This window comes from Cyrtonyx montezumae, unplaced genomic scaffold (assembly GCF_038088225.1).
Source record: "Cyrtonyx montezumae isolate F1298 unplaced genomic scaffold, pur_monq_1.0 scaffold_6, whole genome shotgun sequence".
Taxonomy (NCBI): domain Eukaryota; kingdom Metazoa; phylum Chordata; class Aves; order Galliformes; family Odontophoridae; genus Cyrtonyx; species Cyrtonyx montezumae.
Genome location: NW_027072067.1, coordinates 9,671,758 through 9,691,121, shown reverse-complemented (window position 1 = coordinate 9,691,121; position 19,364 = coordinate 9,671,758). Strand labels below are relative to the sequence as shown.

General features: G+C 39.1%; 1 protein-coding gene across 1 annotated transcript in view; it reads left to right on the top strand.

The window, feature by feature from the left end:
* Window positions 1-15,867, top strand: part of IARS1 (isoleucyl-tRNA synthetase 1) — an 86,804-nt gene extending 70,937 nt beyond the window's left edge. Inside the window, exons 29-34 of the mRNA XM_065749830.1 lie at window positions 585-761; window positions 2,883-2,994; window positions 3,971-4,096; window positions 8,829-8,972; window positions 9,926-10,078; window positions 15,398-15,867. Coding sequence (XP_065605902.1) covers window positions 585-761; window positions 2,883-2,994; window positions 3,971-4,096; window positions 8,829-8,972; window positions 9,926-10,078; window positions 15,398-15,480 — 795 coding nt within the window. The 3' untranslated portion in view covers window positions 15,481-15,867. The remainder of the gene's footprint in view (window positions 1-584; window positions 762-2,882; window positions 2,995-3,970; window positions 4,097-8,828; window positions 8,973-9,925; window positions 10,079-15,397) is intronic.
* The last annotated feature ends 3,497 nt before the right edge of the window (window positions 15,868-19,364 follow it).

Sequence of the window (19,364 nt, the reverse complement as noted above, 5' to 3'; positions counted from 1 at the left end):
TGTAACTTAACTTCCACAATACAAATTAAAAGAGAGCTGGACTTGGTATCTGTTTTGTGCTAGGGAAGCCAGGTTGCCAGCAAGGTGATCACAAGATGAGAAGGTCATTAAAGTGGACAAAATGTGGATGTTCCTTTCTGGAGAAATAATTTAATAAGTTTCAGAACCTGCAAGTTTAAACAACCAAAACAGGCAAACAGAACCAAACAAAACAGAAGAACCATGTCCCTAACACAGAACAGTCATGTCCCGTCCCCCCTCCCCCCCACACACGCACGTACAGGGTATTGCTACAGGGCTCACTAGGTGGCAATCAGCTAGAGGCTGTGTGTGAAGTAAGAGTGCTCATGAAAAATGTCAAACTTACACTGAAAGTAGTTATTTCTAAAACAGCTACTTATACGTAACTGTGCAGTTATGTACTTGCATATCTTTATAAAGCAAAAAGAGGAGGGAATGTAGCCATGAGAAATCTTAGATTCAGATTTACTTCTCTGATGTTCTTTGTTTCTTAATTTAAAAGTATCCTTCTTAGTCTTTTTACATCTTGTTGCTGTTAATTGTGTGTTTGGTGTCTCCTGCAGCGGAATCTAGTTCCCACAGATGAGATTACAGTGTACTACAGATCACATCCAGAAGGTGATTATTTGGATACTGTCATTAAGGAACATGCAGATTTCATTTTTGCAACAATAAAGGCTGCCTTAAAGCCTTACCCGGTTCCTACCTCAAAAGAAGTTCTCATCCAGGAGACCACCCAGGTGAGCAGAAGAGAGCATTGACTGGCTTATGTGGTCACCTGCTCTTAAATGAGCAATTGTTTTGATGGCAGATATTTGTATGTCAGTATATGTGAGGTATAGGGGATCTTAGTTCATATTTGTGAATTTCCATGTTTATTTCTTAGGACTTAAAAAGGTTACAGGTGGGTTCTGTTACTTTTGTATAATAGCTTGAGAACAAATCTGCTTGGGCACTAAGTATGTTAGGTAGCAATTCGTGTATATTTTGAAGCACTTAATGTAGTTACTTGTATTAGTTCATTATTTAGACAGCAAAAAATATTGTTCTGTTTAAGTTTAAGGCTCTGTTTAAGTCTCTTTGAGGCTAAACTTTTGGCTCTTGACTTAAGACCAGCTCCAGGTATTAATGGCTGAGGATGCTTTGGTTCTTTTTTTTCCCTGCATTGCTGAAGTTCAGCCTTCTGTAGCAGAGCAGTTGCATACATTGGTGTATTCTTTCAGCACGGGATATGAAGTGTTTCATTTATTTCCTTTGACTATTTCTGTTGACAAGTTTTGAGAATAGTTCTGCTTTATTTTTTTCAAACAGTATATATTCAAACCTTTTTAAAAAAGGCCTTTCAGTGTTAGAAATTCGGATCTGTGTGGAAAGTTTGAAAGCTGCAGCTCTGTGCAATGAGTCTGTAGTTCAGTGCACCAGACCCAGCTGTGGCTATTGTCTGTCTACTCATAACTGCAAATGCTTTTTGTACAAACAGTTTCAAGTACGAAGATATAAGGACATTCATTCATTGAATTGTGTTGACTGTCTTCTGCTGGTGGGGGTGGGTAAGCAGCACTGGCACAGATGTGTTACAGTGACCGATGTGCACTTCCAGGTACAAAAGCAGCCTAGCTGCAAGGTGAAAGAGCCACGTGTACAGCGCTGCACGTGAGTTGAATCAGCTCTGGCAGTGTCACTGCAGCTAATCTCTGGAAGCAATTAAAAGGAGGAAGGGATGTCTGCATAATACTGAATATGGATAAAGCCCAGGACAAAAATGCAGTCTGCCTTTTTTCCTTGAAGTGTTTGAATGCATTCAGGGTCCATATTTCTGTGAAGTTATTCTGGATCAGTTTCTTTTACCAGGTCTTAATTATGAACAACACTCTTGAAGACTCTGAGGGACAACCCAAATGAGCTGTTTTTGAGAAAATAGTGGGAAGGAAAAGCAGCTGCTTGTAAAAGTTATTAATTGTTGGTGGACTGGGTAAACACACAAAAAGAGGCTTGCTGCTCCTTCAGTGCCTTTCTTTAGGTTATGTTAGTAGAGAGACTCAGCAAAGAATGGCATTTTCACGTCTGTGCTCATAGCTTCTCCATACTGATTTGAAAAACAAAAGCATATTAAAATGGCCACACAGCATCATTGTTTCCAAATCACATTTATTTCATTACAAATGTAAATTAGGTGGTCTTTAGAAGGTTACTCATGAAAATCTGTATAAGTGTAGGAGTAACAACATGTATTTAGTTCAGGAAAGGGATTGTGCATAGTCTTAACAAAGCTCTACAAAATACATTTGTTTATGTAGTATTGCTACAGGTTTTCAAGTCTCTTCACCCTGTATCTCATTTGGAAAGTAAGATGCATATTCATTTCTTGTTGTAGTGTTCAAGTTGTAATTAATGCACTGATTGCTAATGGGGTGATATTCACAATGACTGACTTGGTATCAGGAGAGCTTCCACCCTAGCTGTTTTCTGTAGTCAGTGGAGAAGACTTTTTCAGCAGACAGTCTGAGAGCAGAATCCTGTCTTTCTGATCTTCTCTGAGCTACCTCTGAAGTGTCGTCTTCTCTTGTGTATTCATTTTTGGACTGTATTTTGGGAGGCCATCATCGCAGCTCAGCAGCACTGAGTGAAAATCAGGCTGTTTATAATACTCTTATTTTTTTATGTGTTGGATATTCGTCTTTAACTTGTGTGAAAGATAAAATTATGTTTGGATCACTGTCTCTGAAGGAATACATGGCAAAATCTTCTGTTTTATTAAAATAAGAGCATTTTTTTTAGTATAGTAGGACAAAATTCTTAATGCAGCTTAAGGAATTTTTTTCAATAAAACATGATGCAAGTAATCCTATTTCTTTTTTCAGCTGAAGGGATCAGAGCTAGAAATTACACTTGTCAGAGGTGGTTTGTGTGAGCGTGTTGGTCCAGCCTGTTCCTATGTCAACCTCAAAGTCTGTGTTAATGGAACAGAGCAAGGTAGGAATGTACCCACTTCGATCTGTCAGGGGTGGTATGGAAGGACTGTAGAGAAAACGAAGTGAAGAATGTTGAAATCAAGAACTTGTTCAAAGGATGGTCCAAGCTCCCTTCCAATAGTATTTTGAAATAGCTCTTCAAAATAAGCTGATTAAAGCAAAAAAAAAAAAAAAAAGTCTTCAGATATTGTCCTGAAGTAAATAAAGTGTGCACTTGTATTATTTATGTTCTGCAGAAAGATTTGTATGGGAACATCTGTACGGAGACATATGAGAATTAAATTTGTGTGTGGATATTCACCGATACACAGGCTGTGTACCTGTAGTAGTCTGTATTAGGTGATGCTGTTCTGTGGAGAAGCATTTGAGAAAGATTCTGAGAAAATTAATGCTGAAGTACAGAACTGGAAAGGAAACTTAGAGAATACAATGGTTGTGGTTTGGATTGTTAAAAGTACTTTCTGTAAGCAAGTTCAGTGATGCTATTAAAAGTATTACAAGGTTGAGTTACATATTAAAAGGAGGGCAAGCTAAGAGCACTCCCTGGAATTCTTTTCCCTCTGCATGTGTTTATAATTTGTACGTCAAAGCAAGTATGCTTTGTTACGTGTTTGGGAAATGGGCATTTGAAACTACTTAGATCTATTCTTATTTAGGAACTAAGCTGGTGTACATCTTGGCTCACAGCCTGCTACTTTCTAAGCAGTGTGGTGCTGGATCATAATTTGGTGACATTAATTTGACTGCTCTATTAGTGAAAGCAAACGTAACTCCCATGCTCTTGATCAGAAATACACTTGAGTCAGTTTTCCTGTTTCTCTTTCCCTCACTACAAAATTCTTTGGAAACATGTTGTGGTGCAAGTTTTAAAGTAGCTTAGAAACTTGCAGGAAGTTACTAGAAAAACTCATTAGAAAATCATGAAATCCAGATGCTTCTTCCAAACCTGTATCTTAATTTCATAATTTTGGTTTTAGATGGTGTATTGCTGCTGGAAAATCCAAAAGGAGATAATACCTTGAACCTTCCTGGACTTGTTGATGCAGTCTCCTGCATTTTTGGACTTAAAAATTCAAAACTGACAGTTTATAATGGAAAAACAGGTAAATGGAGTATGACAAGGGAAATTGAAAATCTTTCTAGCAGCAGCTAGAAGTTATTTGCTGTATAATTTTTTTATATATGTTAAAAATGACAAGTAAAAACACAAGGAAATGTACTGTTTTATAGTACTGTAATTTAGGAGAGTGTGTTATGGTCTCGTCAGGATGTTTCCAAAAGCTGCTGATAAAACACTGCTCTCCCTCTTCTGATACTTTATTTCTATAACAGCTCACCTCAGGATGAAGTCTGATTTATTTCAGAAAGTGTTTCCATCAGGTCCGGGCTGTGCTGTATGTTGATGACAAGCTGTTATCACTTCTGCATGATTTCATTTATTTTTTCCTAATGCCTCAGTAGGCAAGATGAGAATTAAACTGAATGCCACATATACCTGTGTATAGAGGAAAACCCATTACTTTTTCATCTAGAGGAACTTGAGGATCTCTGCATTTCTTCTTATTAGGAAAAAACTGTTTTGAATATTTTTTGAGCTTGAACTTGGCCTCTGTTAAGGCATGAGAACATGAAGTATCTTCTATGGATTACGTAGTTACAGGTTATATCATAGTATAGTTCACTACAAAGGCATAGTTGCTGAAACAGGGGAACTTGATTGACTCAGTGACTTGACCAGTAACTAGTATTCCCTTCTCTGAGTTGCAGATGTTGTTTCATTCTTACATTACCTGTAATGTCCCCATACATCAGGAAAAAGTGGCATCTTTAGAAATCAGCACATGGAGAAAAGTATTATGCTGGTAGCTAAATGTATTAGGGAATGAAAATGGTAAGCAGAATACTCAGTGTCTGTACCACGATATGACTTCAGAGAGGCTTCAATATAAACCCTGTTTACATTCTTAGGGGTATTTTATAGGCAGCATGGAGTTCAAACTTCATTTATTTCCCCACTATTGCTGTTAGGTCTATAATGAGTGACAAGGAAGTGATAAAATATCACAGAAATAGAAGTTTGGATGTAGGAACTTTTGCTTGAGTGTTGTTATAGCTAGTGAAGCAATGTGAGGATGTGGTACTGTAATTGGCTGTTGTGAAGGGCTGTTTTGGGTTGCACCACAGGACTGGTATGTATCACCGGTTCTTCCAGCAACATCAGCAGGGAAAGAGCGTTACTTGAGTTTGTGATGGCACTACATCTTCTTGATTTTTTTTTTTACTTGTCATTTCCCAAATGTGTTTCTGGAAGAATGTTTTAGGAACTACATCTGATGTAATCCACTTAATTTACCATGATAAATGTGCTTTCTGAGTTTTGTTCAGCTGGATATTTAGCATAAGTTATTTAGTTTATTCTGTGCTTTCAGTTAAGGAAGGTTTACAGGACGATCCAGGTCCCTCTGTATCTTCCCCAAATTTCACTTACATTTTGAAGGAGAAGGCAGCTTTTCCCTTGACTCATTTTCTGTGTAACTATGATATAACGTAGACACAGAGGTGGATGTATACTAATAGTGTGATACCATCGCAGGCGCTAAGAGATGAACTGCAAAAGGCAAGAGGAGTGGAGGATATAAGCAGCCTGGATGCTTGATTTCTTTTCTGCCACTAAGAGGACAAAAATATGCTGCATGTCTGCTAATGCTGAATTACTAAAGAAAAGTGGCAGAGAATGTGTAAATGTTTCCCCCATCCCCAAGGGTCCTTTTCAGCTATAGTGGCAGAGGCTTCATTTCCTCCTTTCCATGTCACTTTTGCTGTTCTTGGTGTGCTCCTTTGAATCCTTCAGTCTCTGTAAGTGATCAGGGCAGAGAGAGTATTTTCCCTGCTCACTTATTAATGACATGGAGATTCCCTCAGAAAGCTCTGATTATCACATTTATTGGCAGAGGTTTTAAGCAAGAATTGATTGGTAAGAGGTGGGGCTCCCTGAGAAGTTGGAGTTAAATGCAAGCATGTGAACAGAAAATGGCTCTTATGGGTGTTAGAGAACAGAACTGGAACTCCTGATGTTCAGTTCACCTTGGTTGCAGTCCCTGTGCTTTATCTCCCCAGCCTTTCTTGGGTAACATTAGCTGAGTTCTGCCTGCAGCCCTCAGTCTCTTTAGGCAGGGCTGCTGCTCTCAGCTGCTCCCCAGGAGGAATTGCAAAGAAGAGGTCATGCACTCTGAACAAATGGTTGCTGAATTGTTCCCACATGTGTTAATAAAATTGTGACCCAGTAAAATTGTATTTCTGGCTCCTTGTTTTCTTCCCTGTGATTTCTAGGCCTGTCCACTTTACTTGCAATACTTTATTATCTTGTTTTCTAATTGTTACGTAGATATACTTAGGGTTGCATAATGACATAAAATCAGGCTGTTCTTGCAAGCTAAAATATGTCATACTCCTCTTTCTCAGTAGAACATTGAAATAATGGGATTAACGTTTCCTCCCCAACAGTGAATTGATGCATTTTGAGTAACTGTGCAAGCACTGAGCGAGGTCGTGGGATTTGTACTGATCTTCAGGAGAAATAAAAAAAAAAAAAGTCATTTTACTGCTTTAGTCATTTAAAGCAAAGAGTGGGTTCAAATCAGATTGTAAAAATAGATTTGGTGGATTTTTTTGCTCTAAGTAGCTGACAGTGTTCTGTGCTTCTTGCTGTGAGTGCTTTGGGTTGTGCTCAGCTTTTATGGAAGTAGCCTATATTGAAAAAGACCTATTTGAAATGAGTCTGTTACTTTCCCAGACTGCAAGAAGCTGCAAATTGTTGAGGGACTTTAGAAGAGGGAGGGGAGCCAAGGCAAAGAACATTTCCCCCCAAACTTCTTCGACTGCTTTATCTTTAATGATTTTCATGTGGCTTATTATTTAAATACTATTCTTGGCATTGCTTTTTGAGCATGAGTACAAAAAGGTGTTTTTCTCTTGAATTTTTAGAAGGCCATGGGACTGTAAGGAACCTTAGGAGAGCATTGGCACTTACATCTCAGCTGCAGGGGGAACTGACTTGAAGAGTGATTTTAATATTGATGAGCACTTCCAGTATCTGCTTGTTATCGTGTAACATGACATGTGAAAAAAATGTGCCTGATTGCTTATTACTGTTATTAGAGGGGTATACAAACAGTCTGTTGATAGCACTGTGTACATGAGAGCTTAGTGAAAATGTCAGTGGTCCTGCAACGCGAAATGCTGGGCTCATTAAATGTGCAAATGGTGGTTTCTGTAGCTTGTGCCCTGTTGACCTGCACAGATCACTGCAGCTGTGTAATGCTGAGCTGTGAGTTACTTGGGCTGCTGCTCTTGCTCTGTCAAGCAGCCCACTCTCCAGTGCAGCCTCCCACCTATTACCTAGTAATTGCACATAAATGGCAAGCAGTGCTGCGTTAGAATTATGCTAGGAAAAACCTGCTGTGGCTCCTTTTTGAGATGAAATCTTTTTTTTTATTCTCCACTTGATTATTTTTTTTCTTGCTCTCCTGCAAGTAACCCGAAAAGTGAAGCCCCTCTTGTGCCTGGGTTGATTTTCAGACTAGGGTTTGGTGGTGTTCTATGTGAAGTACTGGAGATTTATTTGAACATTGGTACACAGATGCTGCAAAACCTGGAAAAATGTGTGGTGGTGTTTTCTCTTTTAAAAACAAATCCTTCTTAGATCCAGTGTGAGGGTAGAAATGGGAAACCTTCGTTACTTAAACCTTCATTACTTTCTTCTCTGGGATAGTCTCATAAATCTTCCATGTTTCTGTGCACTTTTTCTGTCAGCTGGCAAAATTCTGAAGGCATATCCCCTGATTGCTCTTTACCTCTTCCTTCATTTTTAAAATTATAAACATCCTTGTTAATAAAAAATAAAGTGCCATTTCAGTCCATCTCTAATTCATTTATCCAAACTGATGGAAAATGAGTCTCTGTGAAATGCAGATAGCTCTGGTAAGGAAGGAAAGCGTGTTGGAAGGAGTGTTGTGTACCTGCACTATATACATGGGCAAAAAAAAAATTATTAATTCTTCGTAGATTGGTCTTTGGAGTTTTTCTGTATGTGCCATTGAGAGTAATATTGTTTGTCTGTTCAGTTTTGTAGCTATCAACAGGGTGGGTTTTTTTTTTTTACCTCTGTGGTAGATAGGCATGTTTATATACCTCATTAGTTTCTCATCTGCGTGCTTTGAGGGCACTGGTGATGCTTCTGTGCTTTCAGATACAAGTTCTGTTTTCTATGACTATCCTTTCATGACTGGAGTCATCTACTGAATCATAACTGTTGATGTTACACACAAATTAATGCAAGGGACGTTATTTATGATATAGCCAGCTACTACTGATCATAAACCTTCTGTCATCTGGGGTTTAATGTGAGAGGTGTCCTGATGTTGCATGGGAGTGTGTGTCCAGTGCTGCTTCAGCTACTGAAGTCATGGGAGGGGCAAAGATCATCGGTCATAATTTAATGCGATAGAAGTAGTTGGCTTAAGTCAATGATTTCTTGCTTATTTTAAGTTGTTTTTATTGCATTAAGTAGTCACGTTACATATTTATGTGCATAAGAAGCGGGATGTAGGAACTAATTCCCAGAGCAGATTTCGTACTCTGCATTATTAATACCTATTTCTGTGTAAATTCCATTTGTCAGACGGGAGAAGTTCTTTCTTGAACAAGTAATTGCAGAGAGGAAAAGGTTTCCATGCCAGAGTGAGTAGTTAGAAAGACTTACTGTCTGCTAATGAAGTGAAAGCTGGACCTCGGCTTCCCTTGTAATAGCATGACTGGTCTCATTTTCTTTTTCAGAACTGATAAACAAAACTGACTTGCTTAGTCTCAGTGGAAAGACACTGCATGTGACAACGGGGTCAGCACCTGCTCTCATCAACTCTCCTGATGCTCTTCTCTGCCAGTATATCAACTTGCAGTTAGTAAATGCAAAACCACAAGGTATGTCGGATACTGATCTCTCCTCACATACAGGCTGAGGTTTTTGTGATAGAAGAATTGGACAGCATCTCTTAGTGATGAATATAGGTATATACATGTTCATTAGTACATGGTGGTTTTGGTTTTAGTGTGTACTTTCTAATAAACAGCATCTATATCTTGCTTTTCTCCATATTTTTCTGAAAGAGAGAAGAGAGCTGGCTTCAGATAAGGATTGGCATTTAAACAAGAGCCCTTCTGCGTTGCTTTCCTACTTCTGGCAGCCAGCTTTGTGCAGCTTATTTTAAAAGGCTGAGTCTAAAATTATAACAGAAATGAATGGGGAAGTGAAGGAGGAGCCAGCTCTTCACCTAGACATTGTAAACAGCCTGTAAAACATCTTACTGCTATTTAAAAGCCAGAAGAATTGTATTATCAGCCTGATCTTGGAGCATAGATATGTGCATGAAATTGTTTCCCAGCTGCTTATTTGTTGGGCTGCTTCCCTTTTGAAACCTCTCATTGGAAAAACTGTGTACTTGGAAACCTGCTCAATCTCAGCTCTTGTATGAGTCCTTTCTGGGCTGTCCATGCCTCTGGATTCCTGCAGGTGCTACTGGGAACAAACTTGGGACATAATGTGTTGTTTAGCTGGAATTTTGTTCATCAAAATGTGCTTTCTGAGTTTCTGTACTTGTTAGTGGTTTGTGTCCCGTGTTGAAGTATTTCTTGTTATCCAGTTGACCATAGTAAGGAGTTTTGCAAGATTTTCTCCTGTCAAAATATCAGTAATATTTCCACTTCTTGTTCTGTAGTTCATGAAGTTACTTAATGAATATCTGTAGGTAGACTTATAGTTAATTACACAGGACTACTGAGAGAGAGTAGAAATGAAGGAACCAGTCCTGAATTTCAGTTTACCAAGATAAATAATATAATTCCCCATCAATAATTATTTAACTTATCTTGTTTAGAGTGTCAGAAAGGAACAGTGGGAACTCTCCTAATGGAAAACCCTGTTGGTCAGAATGGATTAACATACCACGGTCTACTGCACGAAACAGCAAAAGTTTTTGGGCTCAGAAGCAGGAGGCTAAAATTGTTCCTGGATGAAGCAGAAACTCAGGGTAAGCACAGACTTTTAGTTCACTCAGGGGGTACTTGGAAATTTTTGCTGAGAAGCAACCAATGTAACCTCTCAACGAGGTTAATTTGTTCACTAAATGCATACTATTTGTACATTAGCTTTTAATTTAGCCAAGTAATTCCCTGATTGATTTATAAAAATCTTATAAGCACACATTTTCTTGTTCAGAGTTGTAATGTATTCCCTTCACAAAATGGCCAAGAGTTCGCTGTTGCAAGTTTCTTACTTTTGAAATAGAAAGGTCAGTTGGCAATGGAAATGGTAGTTGTGTGCTGCTATGACTCAGTGAATCTTATTCTAGAATTGAGCAAATCTAAAGAGTTGAATATATTAAGAACCTTCTCACATTTTTCCTGTGATGCTCATATTCCTGAAGATGCATTTTTTTTTATTTCCTTCTGGAAAAAGGGAGTGTCAGGAGGGAAGGATATCATAGAATCAATTCTATTTCAGAATAGTTTGCGTATGTCAGACTAGATGGAGTGTGGCAAGCTGTATTTCACTTGGAACACCTGGGAAATAGAAAGCTTTAATCACAGGTATATATACCTGAAATAGTAAAGAATCTTCCAAAACCACAGTCAGATGATGAGGCTTAAAAATTCTGGCTCGTGAAAAAGGCAAGGCACTGCACTTTACAAGGAGAATGGGTTGGAAACTACATGCTAACACGAATAAACTAAACCAGGTAATTCTGTGAACTTGGAAAAATGCAATTTAGGATGAAATCAGGTAAAGGATTGTCTCCATTTTATCATAGTGATGTGATGTACAAGGTGTTTGGGAGGGCTGCTTAACATTTAACCTTAACTTACTGTGTGTCAGGTTACCTTCCCAGAAGTTAAACAGCTTATTTAAAACAGGTTCCAAATCTTAGGAGATACTTGTCAGATGATAAGGGCGGTAGGAATGTAGCTGCTAAAACTATGGTCACCCTTCTAATGACTTGATGATATTCAAACTTAGATACAGTTTAAGTGAAGTGTGTTTTATTTTTGTTTTATTAGTAGTAGCATCACGTGTGACCTGTAATGTTTATTCAAAAATTGTTTTTGTAAGTGGATCTCAAATATTGATAAAAATTTCTATTGATAGTTTGAGCTGATGTGAAGTAAAATGAGATAACAAACTGAAGTGAGGAGTGTAGTGCTTAGAAAACAGTGCAAGGTGTAAGAACTAGAGTATATGAATGATACTTTAGTAGCATAAAAAAAGTATTTGTACAACCTGGCAGACTAGGAATGTAGCCAGTCAGGAGTTATTGATGTTGCACTTAATTCTTGATTTTATTTGTCTGTCGTTGTTAGAGGGCAAATGAGTTCACAGAAGCATTTTATTTAGTTAAGATATTAAAATAAATATTGTATAAAAGTTTCTAGCTTTTAAAGAGTGAAGTAACTGTCGAAACAGGAAAATAAACAGCCATTAAGTATCAGTTTAAGTAAGGATTTTTAAAATACCTTAGCCAGAAAGGGAAATCCATGGAGTCACTGTCACAATTTGTGGTCTCAATTCTGCAGAACTTTTTAAGCTTTACATATTGTATAAACTGATAATTCATGCTGATTTGAAAGATCTTTTTTTTTTTTTTTTTTTTTTTTAAGTCTTCAAAGGCTAAAATAACTCATCTGATCAATTTGAGGCTTGGCAGATAGAGAACTTGGTCCTGGAGGTTTAATTCTGTAGCTAGCACATGCTCTTGCATTACAGCTATACTTCTGTTATCTTAGATGTAATTCTTACAGTGTAGTGTTTTTCATAACTTCTTAATGGTTTAAGTACTGAAATGGTCATAGTTTATCTTGGGGGGGCCAGGATGATTGAAAAGCTGGAGCACTTCTTCTGTGAAGAAGGGCTGAGGGAGTGGGGGGTGTTGAGCATGGAGAAGGGAAGGTTCTGGGGAGACCTCACTTCAGCCTTCCAGTGTTTGCAGGGATCTTACAAGCAGGAGGGGGAGTGACTTTTTACACAGTCTGATAGTGATAGGACAAGGGGGAGTGTCTTTCTGCCAAAAAAAGGCAGATCTAGATGAGATGTTAGGAGGAAATCCTTCACTCAGAGAATGGTGGGGCATTGGCACTGCTGCCCTGAGCTCTGGGTGCCCATCTGTCGTGGTTTGACACCATCCCGGGGCAGCCCAAGCTGGGGGGCAGCCAGCCCATGCAGGGAACTGGAACTGGATGATCTTTAAAGGTCCCTTCCAACCTAAGCCATCCCGTGATTATCTTGATGTTTTTATTTGATAAATGCTGCATATGGAGCCAGTTGTATTTGATGCCTCTGGAAAGCATTAGTTCAGTTAATGACTGTGCATCTAGTTGTTATTTTGAATCCCTTATTTTTCTTATCAATATATCCCAGTGTTTTAGCTCTGAAAACAAAAATCTGTTATCTTTTGCTGGTTGGGAAAATATGTTAATAAAAATAAGTGTGCTGTTAGCTGTTTGAATCATTCAATGAAAGTGAGCTATGAATAGAAAATCTCATTTAAAAAGCCTTTTCAAAAAAAGAAAAAATATCACTTAGAGGAAAATGAGTTATCAGTTTTGAAAACAACCTTTATAAACAATGTCAGGTACATGAAGTTGGGCATCTGCTCCTTATTGCATGAAATCTTGCCAGCTTTTCAGAAATAAATTTGTTCCACTCTCTAGTTCAGGAGTACTGGAAAAGCATTCTTCAAATTAGAAACTTGAATAGTTCAGTTGGAAGGGACCAGCAAGGGTTGAGTCCAGCTGAACATCCAAGTGGCGAGCATTGCACATCCATAAGGTTGAAGCAGCAAAGTGTCACCGGTTTGTGGGACAGTTCGACCTGGTACCGTGACAATTGAGGCAGGGGACCCACGGGCCCACACCCCGGGGAAGGGGAAGGGGGAAAAGGGAAAAAGGAGAAGGGAGATGGGCCCAGGAACAAAACAACGGCAGCGATCTAAGGAGGAAAGCTAATTTACTAAATAAGATATCAGAAAGGAAAATAACACAATATAATATAATATAATTGGAATTGAGGCAAATGAATCAAATAAAATGAGCAAGGGAGAGAGCGTCCGATAAACCGAAGGCCTTACGCTAACGCTGAAGGCGGACGGCTGCAACAAACACCCACTGCCGAGCTCGGTCCCGAAGGGAAGAGAGAGTCCCGTGACTGCAGACAGTTTTTATCTTTCCCTCTGAGCGTAAACACGTAAGAACGCAAAGCATCGCAAAGTCCTCTGGGGAATGGAGTTCTTCTTCTCTTCTGAGACAGGCATACCTGGAACTATCGATGATCCACGGAGCTGGAGCATTAACTCTTTAACTCTAAATGCACTACATGATGTTATGATGTGGAATACCAGTACCAAAAATCATAAAACCATGACACAAAGTTACAGGTAGCTCTTACACATACGAAGTAGGGGCAGCACTTTCTAGTGTTCTAATGGCAGAGCCTTCCTTCAGAGGGATTAGCACAGAAAATAGGATGTCATGAGCTCATCCTGAGGAATCAAGTTTCCAGTTTCTAACAGTGACTATTGTATTAATGCTGAAAGTAGCAGCTTCATGTAATGTCTCACTTCTCAGGATTTGTGGATTTTGGTTTGTGTTTCACTTCTACCGTGCAGCTTGGCAGCGATGCTCTGGTTTAAACAACAGAGAAAAACATCAAGACCAAGTTCATAGTTTGCTTCTTTAGACCAAAGTAACTTTTTCTACACAGTGCTGTAAAAGTTTTGTGAGAAGTAGAGGAATGTCAGTGAGGGAATAAAGCCCTAATTTCTGGATAGGATTTTACTTCTCATCTCTGTAGATGGGTGTTGGTTGCTCGAAGCTGAGCATTGCACTCAGAGCTTCTAAAATGGTACCATCAGAATCCATATGGACTTCTCAATTATTTAACTGATAGCATTTGAAGTTTGTTGCAGGCTGTATCTGCTCAGTCTATGAAATCCTTTTCAAGAAAAGATGAGGACCTTAATGTTGGAAGAAACGTCTGTACTGTTCTGTGGAAACAAAACTAGTTGCTGCTTCTTTTAGGAGCAGTTTCCAGCTGCACACTGTTACTGAAAATCAAACTGCTTTTGCATTATCTCCACAGATGCACTCCATAGGTTTGCCTCCCCCCTCCACGCACAGTGCCTCGGTCTGTGTCAGCTGGAGGTGAGCCCAAGCTAGAGCAGGATGAATATCAGACATCAGTACCGTGACACAGTGCAGTATGCTGCAAAATTGTTTCCACTGAAAACACCCAAATATTCTGTATGTTATTAATCTGTCACTTGTGCTAGCACCACTGCCAAAATTCAAAATTATCTTTTATTTGCTTATGTTGTCTGAAGCAATTCTAATGTGCAGAGCTGCACAGTAACCCCCTGAATTTCTTTTGCTTTGGTTTCAGTATTTGTGGTTACCACTTTGAAGTTTCTTAGTAGAGATCTCTGGTATATTTGTTACTTGGATTGTTTTGAATACTGGGAGGTACAGCTTTGGAACAAAAGCACGCCGCTGTGTTGTTGGTGTAGGTTGCTGCAGCTGGTGGGTGTTGGGAAATCTTGAGCTAGCAAGCATCTCACTTCTTGGAAAAAATGCTCTCTGCATAGTGGCAAGAAGTTTCCAGTTCTCATCAGCTTTTTAGCTGTGCAGCTAAAGCAATGATGTCTTACAACAGTATTACGATTTGTATTTCCTAAATAATCACAATGGAAATAGAACTTGTACAGAAGTAGTGTGTGGTTCAGTCTTCATCCTATTATTGTTCCAAAGGATATGAAGTGACTTAAATTGACAAGGTAGCAACATTAGTTTATTGCAAATGCTACTGCAGTCCTTGCTGTACGTAAGAAGTCAACTTAATGTATGCATCTCCTCGTACTCTTTGATAAACATTTAGTGATATGCTAGAGGAGATGAATCTCTGATCTGTCCTACATTGGCCATTACATAATGTTTATAAGGGAGTGCATTTTCAGTGCACTGTGCTGTGCTGTTGACTTTTTATTATTGCATTACAAAACAGTTTTCTGGAATGATGCTGTTCTGCGTGGGGTGGAAGCAGGGAGCTGTGGGCTGGCGTGCTTCCAGAAACAATTCTTTGTAACCTGGAACAGCACCTTGTGCTCCTTGTGCCTGACTTGTGGCAACTCCTTTAATGTACAGTGCTGCAGTGGGAGGGAATTGGAGCTAAGCAGTTTCTGTCCACATCCCATTTCAACTGAACCAGTAGGACTGCGAGTAAAGAACAAATGCACTGATGGTTTTAGCTATAAGAAAGAGCACTAACTGTCTTCTCTTATCTCTTTTTCTTCTGTTTGGTTCAGAGATCACAAAGGACGTCTCCATGAAGAACCTGAACATGAAGACTGTATACGTCAGTGTTATACCCACCACAGCTGAATGTTGAGAATTCCATTTTTATGAATAAGACCGCGTAGACTTTTTTCCACAGAAAAATGAAATCAAATTAATATGCTTTTAGATTAACATCCGAGTTCTGTATGGTACTTCTAGCATCTCAGATCGTACACAGGATGTTTTCTACCAGTGCATGTCTAATATGCTGCTCTTTGGTTTCAAATACAATGTATTTTCATCGTTCTCTTACAATATTGTAAAAGCTGTTTGGAAACTTGTCCAACTCCTTAACCCTAGATATCTATGCAGTAATTTGCCTGAAAGGAATGATGGGACTAGTACCTCAGTCATGCTGTTCTCTGCCTGCCCTTCTGCAGAGGGCATCTTTGATTTTCTATACCATGGGTTACCTACAAGGCGTTGTGATGCATAATAGCTTTGAGTTTGAAGGGTTACCTGGATTTGTTCCTTCATACTAGCTGGATTTTCATGAAGTGTGTGTTTGTTGATTTAAAATACTCCCTGAATTCAACAGTTCAAACAATAAATTTGCTTCAGCTGCAAACTCATTTCCCTGTGTTCAGAGTATTTTACTTTCATACATTTTCTAGAGAAGATGATTTGCACGGAGTGCTATGTATTAGGTAAAACCTAATCAATGTGTAATCTGGAAATGTCCATACTGAATGCTAGTGACTGGGTTATGGTATTATCAGATGATAAGGAGTTTGAGTTATTGTTTTGGCTGTTGTTTGGATTGATTTCAGGTTCAAAGCAGGTTTTACATAATGTTTTTGTTGGTTTATTTTTTGTGATGGTCAATGCAATTTGCCAGGTGTTCTTGTGTTAACATGTGTGTCTATCAGCAAGTGAAACAGCAGGCAGCCCCTGTATGGCTTGAGGATGTTTGTGGCTAGTTTCAGATGACTGCAGCTGCATCAGAGTCTCACTGTCTTTCAGTGTTGTTCACTGATGTTGAAGTTTGCTTCTGTGCAGAATATGGAACTCACTGCTTTCCTTTCTTAGCTTCCTAAGAACATGATTACATAAACTGCAAACAAAAGTATTGATAGAGTAATATTTTATAAGACAAACCAAGTCTTGCTTAGTGTGTTTTTCCATTGCTTTGTTTTTCAGCTTTATATTAGCTATGAACGTAAACCAAACCTTTTTTTTTATAAACCTATATTAGTAGGAATGTTTATAAATGAATGTTCTGTGTGGCTACTGTGCTTTACTGAACCACATCGAAGCCTGTAAGGGTTCATTTGAAGTAAATCAAGTCTCTGGCATTCAGCTTACATGAAATAATTTTTGTCAGTATAAGAAATGTCAGTGCCTGAACCTACTCCATCATTGGCTGTTCCGTTTAACGAATAACGGACGTCCTCTACTTCTCCCTTTAAGTCAGCTTGTTTGTCTTTTTGACACTGAAATCAAATGGGCCTTCCATTTATATTGGCTTTTTTTATCACATAAAAAACGTTCAGCTCGTTCCTTCTGTGAAGGTAAGATTGCTGTTCATAAACTGAATGACTTTGCTTTTCTGTTTAGGGAGAATAAACAAAAAAGGCAAGTGACTGCAGAGTAACTTCATTTTCAGTGAGACAATCTACCTGCCTTTTATTTAAAGAGTTACTCAAGATTTATGATTTTGTCTATGTGTCACTTTTTTCCTAAGGATGTTGGCTGCCTGAGATCTGTGGAAGGACTGGGTTATATGTGCTTTCCAGTGAATGTAAAGCCCAGCCAGGATCTGTGAATCCACTTCAAGTTACAAACAGAAAATTTTCCATTCTTGGATTTTCTGTCAATTAGTTGTTGAATGCTAAAGATGAAAATTGGCTTTTCCTTAACTTTGTGCAGGAGCTTTCTTTATAAAGACGTTCTGCAGAGTAGCAGTGATTGTGATGCACCATGACATGCTGACGAAATTTACAGACAAAGGTAATGAGCTTAAATTATTGATTCAGAGGAGAAGGGTAGAAGGCAAAATATTGCTGGTAATTCTGTGTGTCCTTTAGTTGGAGACACCTAGACAAGGGGCACACGTTTGAAATAATCCTCACAGTGGTGTCTTGAGACTTAAGTCAGCTAAGGCTATGCTTTTGTAGACCTGCAGTTATTCTAGTTAGGGCATGAGGCTGCGTGAATCCTGCTTCATCAGCAGCGTGGGCTTCAACACAAGCTTCCTACCTACCATCTGATTCTCAGAGTGGTGATGGTGTAATAAAGTTTATTCCATACTCTGTAGAGTAACCTGGAAAATAAAAGGGAGTCAAAAGCTGTTGTTTCAAGACAAGGAGGGCAGAGTACAAGTTAGACATGAAGCATAGTTTTTTTTCTCATCCTGTTTCACTGTAAAGTCGTGTGCAGCAGGAATGTGGAACAGTGCTTTCCTGTGGGCTTATAATCTCACTGAGACAAAATTGGCCAAAAAGATAACAGAACGTTGAGCTGCTTTTACAGAGCTTCTGCAGTGTAGGCACAGACTGCACCTGTAGTGTAACACTTGGACCGAGATGCTGCCTTAATAGAGGGATGCTGCATACCTGGTGCTCAGCATTGAACAGATACAGATGTCTCTAAATTTGTCTTAATGTTATATAGCTTTATTTCTTTCACCTTAGTACGATGCAGGGGTATATTCATGCTGTGTAAGTGATACCAGAATAGGAAAGCACAAGTTCATACTGTGAGAGTTGTATATGGCAATTCCCTTGCTCTGCTTCTCCTCAGCTTCCTTCCTTTCCTGTAGTGCATGCTCCATTCCTCCTTCTGTTTATTTTTTTGTTGTTGTTTTCATTTTGCCTTGTTGCTCTTACTTTCTCAGACATGGTTTTTCTGTCTGCACTCAAATGCTCCTCAGGTTGCAGATGTCTGGAACAGAAAGATGTGCCTTCATATTCTCCAGTCTGATTGCACCACAAGGATGGAAATGCCCATGAATGCTATTTCTGGCTCTGGTAGAGGCAGTGAAGGTTGGCAGAGGGGGAAAGTGTATTTGCTTCGGACAGGTAATGGGAGAATGAGACTAGAGTTTATCAGAGGACACTACTGAAAATGCTTCTAAAAATGCTTTACGTTAACTATTTTACAGAAGTAGCATGTAACTAAAAGAAAAGGCACAGTTAGTTTAATGCTATTTTCAGCTGCTGCTCTGTTAGTTGGCAGTGGTCCATCTCTAAAAGATACTGACAGAATTTTAGGAAAAAGTCATGACCCATTTGGGTGAATTAGTGCTTTCTCAACCTTTCTTCTCCACATTTGTTTTTAGTGTAAGATAATATCTGATAATTTCCTGAGAATGTCTCATGGATTCTTGTAGTTGGGAAGTTTCCTGATAATTTTAAAATGATTTTTGAATGGACTTCTGTAACTCAATTGGTTGGACTCAATATAATACTCTTCAGAATTTATATACTTCAATTAAATTTTCTCTTAAATAGCTCATAACATAAACGAGGCCCTGGACCATGGCTGCCTCTCTACATGGAGAAAAATGCTGTCTCAGTGCTCACTGAACTGCTGCACCACTTATGCAAACGCCCGCAGAGGGCAATCCTTGAATCCTGATGCAGTCTGCTGTAACCTGCTGCTGCTGCCTTCACCTGATAGCAGTCTGTTTCTATCTCACTGAGATGGGCACAGTGTCTGGTAATGTGCAGCAGCTGGACTGCTGAACCAGCTCTTTGCTGTGGGGGAGCTGGAGGCACTGGTACAGAATAGATTGTTACTGTAGCTGTATCCAGCTGTGGTTTGCAGAAGGAAAATTGAGGCATCTGTTTTTTCTTCACTTGTGGCTCTTCCCTTCCCATGCTCACCCAGTCTTAAATGGTTGTCCATTGGGTCTCTACTTTGGGCTCCAAGTGTTTCCACAATCATCTCATTCCTACCGTAGCTCATCTCAGCTGGCACCCCCTAAGAGTGCAA